Source organism: Pangasianodon hypophthalmus, chromosome 30 (genome assembly GCF_027358585.1).
Source record: "Pangasianodon hypophthalmus isolate fPanHyp1 chromosome 30, fPanHyp1.pri, whole genome shotgun sequence".
Taxonomy (NCBI): Eukaryota; Metazoa; Chordata; class Actinopteri; order Siluriformes; family Pangasiidae; genus Pangasianodon; species Pangasianodon hypophthalmus.
Window position 1 is genome coordinate 3,701,284 of NC_069739.1, and position 11,897 is coordinate 3,713,180.

At 37.8% G+C, this 11,897-nt stretch overlaps 1 protein-coding gene across 2 annotated transcripts in view; it reads right to left on the reverse strand.

Annotated features, from left to right (window-relative positions):
• Nucleotides 1-299: 299 nt before the first annotated feature.
• The window catches only part of lpin1b (lipin 1b), a 32,357-nt gene continuing 20,759 nt past the window's right edge, over nucleotides 300-11,897 (reverse strand). For both annotated transcript variants that reach the window (XM_026917330.3, XM_034301947.2), the window contains exons 11-20: nucleotides 11,178-11,247; nucleotides 10,238-10,330; nucleotides 10,034-10,101; nucleotides 9,792-9,933; nucleotides 9,054-9,202; nucleotides 8,266-8,352; nucleotides 7,091-7,243; nucleotides 6,745-6,859; nucleotides 5,717-5,820; nucleotides 300-5,424 (exon numbers count right to left, since the gene is read on the reverse strand). In XM_026917330.3, the coding sequence (XP_026773131.3) occupies nucleotides 5,262-5,424; nucleotides 5,717-5,820; nucleotides 6,745-6,859; nucleotides 7,091-7,243; nucleotides 8,266-8,352; nucleotides 9,054-9,202; nucleotides 9,792-9,933; nucleotides 10,034-10,101; nucleotides 10,238-10,330; nucleotides 11,178-11,247 (1,144 nt within the window). In that variant the 3' untranslated portion in view covers nucleotides 300-5,261. The remainder of the gene's footprint in view (nucleotides 5,425-5,716; nucleotides 5,821-6,744; nucleotides 6,860-7,090; nucleotides 7,244-8,265; nucleotides 8,353-9,053; nucleotides 9,203-9,791; nucleotides 9,934-10,033; nucleotides 10,102-10,237; nucleotides 10,331-11,177; nucleotides 11,248-11,897) is intronic.

An 11,897-nucleotide genomic window follows, 5' to 3' on the forward strand; every position in this document is an offset into this window, starting at 1 on the left:
CGATTCAAAACATTTCAGTGCCGAGTGCAGAGAATTCACACACACACACACACACACACACACACACACACATATATATATATATAGATAGATTTCATATTCATTGTATTTCATATACATTAACTCATTCTTATAATAATAATAATAATAATAATAATAATAATAATAAAACAGGGTCAGATAGAATTAAATATAATTCCATGGTCTTGACCTTTGAACTCTGTTTTTTTTTTTAGTTTTGACACTAAAGATTCACTAAAGATTCACACACAGCAAGTAATCTGAAGATTTGACATTAGAGATATGAGCCTTTTAGTTCACTTTATTCATCGTCAAGGGCAAAAAAGAAAACAAGAATCAACTCCAGTGAATCGACTCCTTCGAGTCCTAAAGCTTGGAATCGGAATCTGAGTCGATTCAAACATTTCTGGAATCAAACTGGCCTACTTTCACCAAAGCTAACCAGTGCTTAGGTACAGAGAAATCCCTCTTTCTTATCTTCTTATCTTATTAGACTTCCTTATAATAACTTAACAAGAAACATTAAAAACTTTTACCTTTATCATTTTAACACTTTTTTATATCCATCAATGCTTTATAAGACAGAACAAATACACTTTTAACTCCTTTTTCTGCATTTCCACACAAAAAAGCATATTTTTTATGTTTTACTTAATGTTAATTTATAAACCTGCCATCAAAATCAGGGTAAAAATCCTCATGTATAATATTTCATATTTTCCTATCTATCAATATCAACTCAGGTTTTGTTAATAATTATTGTTTTTATAATAAATGTAACTGTTGTTTTGCCAGCGTTTTTTTTTTTTTTTAAATCAACCTATATATTGTGATGCATATTAAATATCGTAGAAATGTCTTAAAAGTATCATGTTGTTATATATATATATATATATATATATATATATATATATATATATATATATATATATATGTGTGTGTGTATATATATATATATATTTATTTATTGCCGTAATCCTTCAAGATGTTGGGATTTGATATTATTCTGTCTGAAAATTCTGTGATTTGTCAATAAGGTCAAAGCAGATATGACCTTTCATAATATATATTTAAGCAATATTTTATATTTTTAAGTTTCTCACATACATTCAGTGCCATGTAGTAACAGATTATAGTATGATAACTGTAGAAAAATGTATTATTTTTGAATCTAATTGATTCATTAGAAACAGCAAAGTGTATAACATGAGTAAAAGCAGATATACGGAACAACATTAAACAGTTTAGGAAGAGCTAAAAAAAAACAACAAAAAAACAAAAAGCAACACAAATCTATAAAATAAAATCACAAGAATAGGGCGAGACAGATATCTATGATTCACGTGATTTCAGGTTATGGATTGTGTATTGTGTATGGTCTTTAAGTAACGTGATATGATTCTTTTTAGCGTTCATCGCTCACCTGTTACCCAAAGCACCTTTCCCCTGAGGCAGAGCTGAACAGGTAAGGGTTACGGATCTTACTCATGACTCAAAAGTAATTCAGATTCAGAGTAAATCAGTTTATTTTACTGAGAGGAAAAAAAAAAAAAAAGTCAGAAACAGCTGTTTAACAAATTTCCATCTAAAATAAATTGAGAATATCAGCGGCTGGACTGAGAAGACAATACGCCAGTGTTATACTGATCTTTCACAGAAAGAATAACTATAACAGACATCACACAGATCCTACTGAGATATATATATATTTTGACTTTAAAGTTTGATCATGAAAAACAGATACTGTACTTTTAGTATTAGGAAAATACAGCTTGTATACGACCGGTAACATTTCAGTAAGATGCTTCACAGAGCACCACGACGAGAAATTCGATAAACACGATTAAATAAATACGTTCGGCATCAGCTTGCATAATGTTTCTGTGTTAATAAAAATGTCGGTATAGACGTATACGGCGTGAGTACACGTCACGTACGCAGCCTGAAATGTTGACGGCAAATTTCTATCATGAAATATTGAACAGTTTTTCTTAGATGAAACAATGATTTCTTAGGAAAAAAAAAAAAAACAAACAAAAAAAACATAACAGCTTTATTCCAGATATTCCGGAGAGTCCCAGAGTTCGATCCTGAGCTCGGGTTACAGTCAGCGCATGTTTTCTCTGTGTCCCTGTGGGGTTTTTCCGGGTTCTCCGGTTTCTTCCCACCTTCCAAAAACACGCCAGGAGACGGATTGGCTACGGTGGATGTGAAAGAGTGTGTGTGTGTGTGTGTGTGTGTGTGTGGTGGACATCCGGAGTGTATTCCCGCCTCGCCGTGGATCCACAGTGACCCTGACCAGGATGAAGCGCTTACTGAAGACGAATAAATGAATAAACGGAAAACAATACAGAACAAAATCTCCTTTTTTTTTTTTTTTTGTTCAGATGCTACATTTTCAGCGCATAACATCAAATCATCCCAGAAATAATGATGAAATATTTCACGGTCCTGTTATAATCTTTCAGCTACAGCGATTAATCTGAAGCTGCACTCGTCTCTACCGCAGCTTACTGAATTGCACGTTGTGCTTTTTTTTTATTGTTGTTTTACAGATTTCTAAAGTGCCAGTGTATGTCTGATATACTGTACATGTGATTGTAATTTCAGTAACAAATACTCTACGCAGTAACAGTCTCTGAACCTTTTGAGCATTCTGAGATTTGGCACAGCTGGAATTCACACACATTCAAGGTGAAAAGCTCTAAAGCAGCGAGATATGAATAAAAATAAATAAATAAACGTGTAGCAGAACAGGTGTGTGTGTGTGTGTGTGTGTGTGTATAGCTCTAAAAGCGTAGCTCTACATTTTTTTTTTCTGTGCAACAGACATGTGAGTGTCAGTCTCATTTGGAAGGCAGCGTTCCTTATTTTGGACAAGTTTTACAAGCAGCATTCCATGTGTCCTTTTTCAGAAAAGGCAATCCCATAATTCCGTTCACCAGCCCAGCGTTCCATGTAAGGAATTTGATTATTTTCCTGTAACAGCAGGTTCTGAAGTGTTTTATTCCTCTTATACCACAGCAGACTGCTCTCACTTACGATATAGCAACTATAAACAGTTGTTCCCTCACCAGCCTCTCTTTTTTCCTCTCTTACGGAGTTAAGACAAAAATGTCATGTTACTGAGAATCAGTAAAGCGTAAACTCCTCGGTCCTGAAGACTTGTCGGAATGTGTTAGAAATCTCGATGATGAAGCGTTACGAAGCACTGACACTGGAGACTCCTTCCATATGTAAATGTTAAAAAACGTATCTTTACAGAAAACTTCACCACATCAATGATCTTTCTCAGATACGCGCGTAAATATTAACCTGTGATTTGCGGTACTGCGCTACTGTCAGAGCTGCTGTTATAGAAAATTAATCAACACCTTCTGACCAATCAGAGTCCAGAATGCTGTGGTATAAGAACGTTTAAAAGAAAAAAAAAAAAAAAAGCGGGATAAATGTTCAGCAGCTAGCGTGATATAAAAAAATGTGCAAATGTTTTTTTTTTTTAAATATATTTAGTTCTTGAAGTTATGTTAAGATATGCAGTGCTCTCTCTCTCTGTGTGTGTGTGTGTGTGTGTGTGTGTGTGTGTGTGTGTGTGTGTGTGTTCATGTACAGTGCATTCAGAAAGTAATCAGATCAGACCCCTTCATTTTTTTCACGTTGTTATGTTGCAGCTTTATGCTAAAATGCTTTAAATTATTATTTTTTTTTCACATCAGTCTACACTCCATACCCCATAATGACAAAGCAGAAACCAGATTTGTGATAATTTTGCAGATTTATTAAAAAGAAGAAACTGAAATATCACCCTTACATAAGTTTTCAGACCCCAGCTCAGTACATAGCTGAAGCACCTTTGGCAGCGATTATAGCCTCAGGTTTTTTTGGGTACGATGCGACAAGCTTTGCACACTGGGATTTGGAGACTTTCTGCCATTCTTCTGTGCAGATCCTCTCAAGCTCTCGCAGGTTGGATGGAGACCATCAGTGGACAGCCATTTTCAGGTCTCTCCAGAGATGTTCGATTGGGTTCGAGTCCAGGCTCTGGCTGGGCCACTCGAGGACATTCACTGAGTTGTACCTAAGCCACGCTTGCATTCTCTTGGCTGTGTGCTTAGGATCATTGTTCTGTTAGAAGATCTGGAACAGATTTTCTTTAAGGATATCTCTGAATTTTGCTGCGTTCAGCTTTCCTTCAACCCTGACCAGTGCCCCAGTCCCTGCTGCTGAAAAACACTGTCCTGTTAGAAGGTGAACCTTCAGCCTAGTCTGATGTCCTGAGCGCTCTTGAACAGATCACCCCCCCCCCCCCCCCACCCCAACAGCATGATGCTACCACCACCATGCTTCACTGTTGGGATGGTATTGTGCAGGTGCCTATTGTGATGAGTGGTGCTTGGTTTCCTCCAGACATGACGCTTGGAATTGAGGCCATACTTCGATCTTCGTTTCATCAGACCAGAGAATCTTGTTTCTCATAGTCTGAGAGTCCTTTAGCTGCTTTTTTTGCAAATTCCAAGCAGAGAGGCTTTCATCTGGTCACTCTGCCATAAAGCCAAGATTGTTGCAGTGATGGTTGACCTTCTGCAAGTTTCTCCCATTTCCACGCAGGATCTCTGGAGCTCAACCAGTGTGACCATTGGGTTGTTGGTCACCTCTCTTACCAAGACCCTTCTCCCCCGATGGCTCAGAGTCCTGGTTGTTCCAAACTTCTTCTGTTTAAGAATTATGGAGGCCATTGTGCTCATGGGAACCTTTAATGCAGCAGAAATTTTTTTTGTAGCCTTTGACACAATCCTGTCACAGTTCCTTTGACCTCATGGCTTAGTTTTTGCTCTGATATGCATTTTCAGCTGTTAGACATAATATAGACAGGTATGAGCCTTACCAAATCAGGTCCAATCAACTGAGTTTGCCACAAGTGGACTCCAGTCAAAGTGTAGAAACATCGCAAAGATGAACCAGAGAAATGGGATGCACCTGAGCTAAATTTCAAGTGTCGTAGCAAACCGTCTGAATACTTGTGTAACTGTGATATTTCAGTTCTATTTCTTTTTAATAAATTTGCAAAGTTATCACAAATTTGGTTTCTGCTTTGTCATTATGGGGTATGGAGTGTAGATCGATGTGAAAAATAAAAAATAATTAAAGCATTTTAGCATAAAGCTGCAACAGAACAAAATGTGAAAAAAGAAGAGGTCTGAATACTTTCTGAACGCACTGTTTGTGCATATTGGTGGGTTTCAGCTCTTTGCTGTGCCTGCACACTCCTCTCCGTCCACCAGAGGGAGCGGCTGTCTCCAGAAGGTGAAGTGGCTGTACGTGTCGCTGCAGGGGAAATCCGACGAGCTCGTTCTCTTCAGGAGGGGGAAGACGTGATCCACCACCTCGCCTAGACGCACGTATCTGCACACACACACACACACACACACACAAACTTTATACTCCGTCGGTTCACATCAGTATCACACCGCTTCAGTGAAATCCTCAGCTTCTCCATTAAGGATCACAGCGTCTTCAATCTAACTCTCTGGTTGTCATAGTAACAAATCTGCTTCGCCGAGCCTATTTAAACATCGCTTGGTCACACACTTCATATTGCTATATTCTGCTATATTAAACACTGCAAATAAACATCAAATCTTATGGGTATCACAACATTCAGAGACACACACTCTATCTAACACACTGTACTTACGAGGACACGTTGGTCTTGGCGTGCTCCTGCACCAGTTCTCCTTTTGGATTGACAGTGAAGATCCTGTTTAAGGGAACGCCCACTTCCTTATATGAATACACGTCCTGCGAACAACATATCGCACTCAGTATACAGTATTTTATACGATACAGAGTATACGTAAAAACGTCGTCTATAAGACGACACTAGATAACGAATACGTATCTGAGTTATCAGTGTTCTGACCAACAGCCAAGAAAAGAAAAACTTTCTTTTCGGCTTTAGCGAAACTTTTAATACTTTTGATAGTTTGTTTAAACATCACATGCTCCAAAATTGTTCGTATGTTTCGTGGTTATTTCTCACGCGATTCGAGGACGTGGCCTGGCTGTGAGTAGGGACTGTTCTTATTACGCATATTAATTAGCTTGAACAGATTACTATTAAACTAATTATCATGTTATTAACTAGCAAGGCAACATTCCCAGAATCACGAATACGAAGGAAAAAACTTCGCAGCTCAAAACGTTATCCAAAGACTTTGTCTTTTTTGTCGAGAATGCAAACGTGATGCTTCGTCAGCAGGACAGGATTAAAAACTACAGCTACATCAAGTCGACCCCTTTCAGGGATTGCATTTTTCACTTATTTTCCATAGTCTGTATTAATGTACATAATTAGCTCGTCATATTTTTCAGTTAAATTGAATTACCTGCACTTTTTTAGCTTAGTTAAATGGATTTCTGGGCAAGCAAAACATGGGACTGGGTAAATCACTGGAGCGCTGACTCTGACCTGTGGGTTGGCTAATGGATTTATGATTTGTTCACCACTTAATGAAGTGATTTATATCATTTATATCGTACAGGTGGTTATAAAGTCCTGTGTGAATCAATCGAAAAATACAGTACACATCATACTTGAGATGATATTTGAATAATTTACAAAACCTCTCTGTATATTGGAAGAAATGTGCAACCTAAATCTTGTTGGGTTGTTAGGGGTGTGTGTATGTGTGTGTGTGTGTGTGTGTGTGTGTGTGTGCTCACCGTGGCTCTGTTTCCGAAGGCAGCGTAGAAAGGTTGTGTGTTTGGATAAAACAGGTTCTTAATGTCGGTCAAGCATTCCACCTTAAACTTCTCTGGCTTCTTCTCAATCACCTCCCTATGAACACACACAGCCTCATCGTTGGTATTGGAGTGTGTGTGTGTGTGTGTGTGTGTGTGTTTCTTTGTTGCTTCTGTCAGACCAGATGTTTGTTGCCCTGATATTATCAAGGAAAGTAGCTTGTGACGTATCTTGAATGCAGCTAAATAAGTGGAGGACATTATGCATGTGTGTGTGTGTGGGTGTGTATGTGTGTGTATGTGTGTGTGTGTGTGTGTGTGTTCTCACCGGTGCAGTGCTGAGAACAGGCTGCTGGGACTGAGCAGTACGGGACCCTGAGGCAGCATGGTGCCGCTCTCGTTCACCCAGTGTAAGTATCCTCTGGTCATGTTCGCCATGCCGATCGCCCTCGCTGAGCAGTACATGAACTTATAGCCGTTTCTGCAACACACACACACACACACACACATCTCTCAGTATATCGTCTCTAAATAAATTAAAATGACTAAAATAAGTGTATGACTTTCACTAAAATAAGTATCCGACATTCGTTAAACAAGTATACTACATTCACTAAAATCAGTATAATACCTCTTTATTTAAAATTCATTCAAGTATCCTAACATTGATCAAATAAATACACTAAAATGACTAAAATAAGTTTAAAAAAATTACTAAAATCCTAAAAATAATTCTGGCTCAAATACAATGTAATGTTTATTAGGTTTTTTTTGTGCTTGGGTCAAAGTTACCCTTTAAAAATTCATTTTTAGAAGTATACTAAAATAACAAATGTAAGTAAGTAAATATATATATATATATTTTTTTTGTTTGTTTTGTTTGTTTTTTTTTAAATTACTAAAATGATAATTTTACTAACATACTAAAAATAATTTTAGTCTAAACACAACACAGTGTTTATTAGGTTTATGTATGCTAAAGTTCGTACACTAAAATGACCAAAATACAAAAAAAATAAAGTTGTCTCAAATACAAGACAAAAACGAATAAATTAGTAAAGAATATTTTGGTTTCGTTTAATTTCTTTAACAAATCTAAAACTGATTTTAGTTCATTTTAGACTACCACTATTTCCATATCACTACTACTGCCAGATTCAAGATCTCAGCTATCACGGTCTTATGATAGTTTCCAGAAGGTTGTGGGTTTAAATCTCAGAAATGCCCTGGAGCACAGGACCATGTTCGAGAACGTCATTAACCCTCAGCTGTTCAGCTCTTTCCTCAGTTATAAGCTGCTTTTAATGAACCAATTTTAAGTCCTGCTTTATCATTCAGTTATTCTTATTAAAGTACATTATTCAGTAACTACAGCAGATCTCTAGGAGTTCTGGGAGTGAGGAACTGACCTGTTAGCAGCTCCTGAGAGATGAAGAGGATTAAATTTTATGTTTACTGTATAAATGTGAGTTAGTGATTGGCAGGTGAGCGAGCAGTTCTTACTGGCTGACTTTGTGGAAGAGGCGGGCGATGCCTTGGTGTGTCCAGTCTTTCCCCAGAGTGGGCAGGATGTGCCCCAGCGTGTCCGATCTACAGGAACAGACAGATAGTGTCATTTTTACACATTATATAAAATCATATACAGCACATATATATTCCATAAAGCATCTACACTGTTACCACACTGAAGTGGATTATATTTCCTATAACAGCACATCCTGAAGTTTATTATTCCTCTTAAACCACAGCAATTTCCCAACAATTAATTGTTTTTTAAGTATTAAAGTACGACACATACTTTTTAATCTGTCTGTAGCTACATTTAATGTTGTCTAACATCCAGGGAAGGAGTTAGTTTCTGTTATTATTTACTTTATAGCTGCTATAACGTAAGTAATAACAGGAACTAACTTCTTCCCCTTTCTTAAGTTTCTCTCTTGAAGTTAATAATAATAAAAAAAAAATGCAGCTTGTCGTGTTACTGAAACACCAGAAGCGTAAACTTCTCCGTCCCGAAGATGTCGGAAAACAGAACGTTACAGCTTTGCAACGCGCTGACACTGGAGACTCCTTCCGTAAATGATACATAAACGTCTCCTTAGAGAAAACTTTACAAGTCCCTGTGTGAGCCGTTACTACAGAAACGATAATGTATTCCAGTGAGTGCATTAATATAAACCTGTGATTTGCAGATGCACTACTTTTACAGCTGCTGTTTTGGAAAATTATTCAGCACGTCCTGACCAATCAGTATCCAGAATTCAACATACACGTTTCCCAGGACTGCTCACCTGGTGATGGTGCCGTCGATGTCGGAGATGATGATTTTGTCGTCCCAGTTCCACAGGTAGATGGTTCCCTCGCAGCGACACGTTCCCTGGTACTGAGTGGTGACGCTGAACACCACGTCGTTGGGGCCTTCTTTTAATTGCAGGCTAGCCTGAGATATGAGCACACACACACACACACACACACACACACACACACACACACACACAGTGACAACGCAGTACTGTAAATGCAATCCATACAATTACCAACATGCTATTTAAAGCAAATATAATATTTTATAAAGGGGGTCGTTACAGTTGTGTGTGTGTTGTTTGTTGCTCTGGGATACATACAGTGTGGCAGTGTGAACCCTCCATATTGTTAAAAAATAAACATCTATTTTACACAAACGCTATGTTTGTGTAAAATAGATGTTTATTTTTTAACAATATGGAGGGTTCACACTGCCAAAAAAGAGAACAAACACTGAGCGGAGGAAATTAATAGAGCAAAGGAGGCTCTCTGACGTCGGAGAAATTCTCCTGCTAAAATTAAAAAGTGGACTTCTAACTATTAAAAAAACAAAACAAAAAACAACAAATCAAGTAAACAAACTGCTTTTTGAAACTTTGCAAAGTTTTATGGCATGAAAAAAACACTTTCAGGAAGTGTGTAAGATTTAAGAAACACTGTGTTTCTTTACATATTTAAAATAGGTAATGATGCCAAATGGTTTCGACTGCTTTGAAAGTTCTTACCAGTTGTTCGGATGTGAGGCGGAGCGTCTTCCTGTAAGACACGCCCCCTTGGCTAATTGAGGTCTCTGATTGGGTGGAGCTGGCCGTCTGTTTGGTTGATTGGTGCTCTTCGTCGCTGGAGGAGGAGGATTCATCGTTCCGCCTGTAATTAAATTAGATGTAAAATGTAAAACCGTTACATGTCCACGATCAACTCTTAATTAATTAATTAATTAATGCTTTAATAATGAAAAGACATCTACCTGTTGATGACAGCCATCTTCCCAGCATGCTCTGCTCCTCCAGAGGGTCCGTTTACGGTTGTAGAATCCTGAAAGACACCAACCATGTATCAAATACTCCTCTGTAGATTCATGATTGTTGTATTCAGGTGTGGAAATGTGGCTGTGTACATGTGTGTGTGTGTGTGTGTGTGTGTGTGTGTGTGTGTGTGTGTGTGTGTGTACCGTTTTGGAGTTGCTCCCTCTCCCGCGCCACGAGAACCACCAGCGTCCTCCTTTCCTCGGCATCTTCTCCTTCATGATCCTCTCCACGGTGGCCTGCGAGGGACATGCACAGAGCCGAAACACAACCTCAACAACCGAACGAAAATCTCAAAAAAACTAAAACAAAAAACAGAACAAACAAAACAGCAAAGAGGCTCATGCAGGAGGAGGAAGAGCTGCGAGTGACCATTGAGGAAGACGTAAACACCGCGGTTAGACGAGACAGAAGAAGCTCCAGCAGCGAATAAACACAAGCGGAGCAGGAGAACTGAAAGGCAGGGGAATTGAGTGGGCGAGAGAGGAAAAGAGAGAGAGAGCAGAGGGGAGAAAGAGGTTTACTCGAGTAACTCTAGATCATTAATGAATTACAGCTAACGTGTAGCGTGGTCCTAAATAAGGGTTCTAACAAATATTCTTTGAGAAAGCACAAAAAATAACATCCAAGCACATAGTTTTGATCACCAAATTACTATCCAGTGAGCAAACAGCTCTTCAATTTACTTTTAAAAATGTTTCTATTATTAAAATAATATCAGTCATTTTCACACATCGATGGTTCTCTCATTTCATCAATAAAATCTGGACTGTTTTTATCAAAACATTCTTTCATTTTATCAAATCAAATCACTATTTATTTATTTATTATTTATTTTACCTCACTTGCCTTTTGTAATAATTAATTTCTCGCTACATGTGCACTTTTAACAAATCCATTTTGTTAATGAATTAATTGAATTAATTTGGTTACTTTCACACCACGGAGTATCGGGGACACGTGTGAACACACGAGCACATTTATATTATCATATAATAATAAAACAGCATCACTGTATCACTGGCTTTTTGGTCTAGGTCACAGCCTGTGTGTGTGTGTGTGTGTGTGTGTGTGCGTGTGTGTTACCTTAGGCAGAGGTTTCTGAAAGACTTGCATAGCCAGCAGGATCGGTGCAGCGGTGCTCCAGTTGTAATATCTAAGAAAATAAAGAAGGAGAAAGTTCATCACTGGTTTAAAACCCTGTTATGTAACAGATCACAAACAGATGGTTAGTTAGTTAACCACAAAATAAACGTGATCATGTCTCTATTTCCTGTTTCTCATACACTGCCACTACAATATCCTGCTTATTACATGGCTCTTTACTATAGAAACCATCGATTCAACCTTGAATATTAGTTAAAGCATGACTTTTAAAATGAATTACAAGCTTTACTTCCAGTTTATTAATGTATTTAATGTTTAAGGTGATTGTTTTTTCCAATGTGTTGTTACACTGGCAGAAGAGGGCGCAAACTAACACACACCATTCCTTTAATCTGGAATTCATAGTAAATCATCATCATGTTCTTTACGAATATTAAAAATTAACACTGAAATGGTCAATCAGGCATGGTTACATTCAACATGTGGGTGTCTTAGGATAAATAAAAAACTAATATTAATTTAATTTAAATGTGAAGTAAACATATAAAAGTGATATAAGTCAGACAACACCCGCCAAAGAGTCCCCAAGTTATCACTTGGAATGCCTCGACTGACCAATCAGAATCGAGTATCCTGCACAGCGTAAATGCCGCTGCACTGGATTAAGATTATACACAATACATACAGCTTGTTGTGATA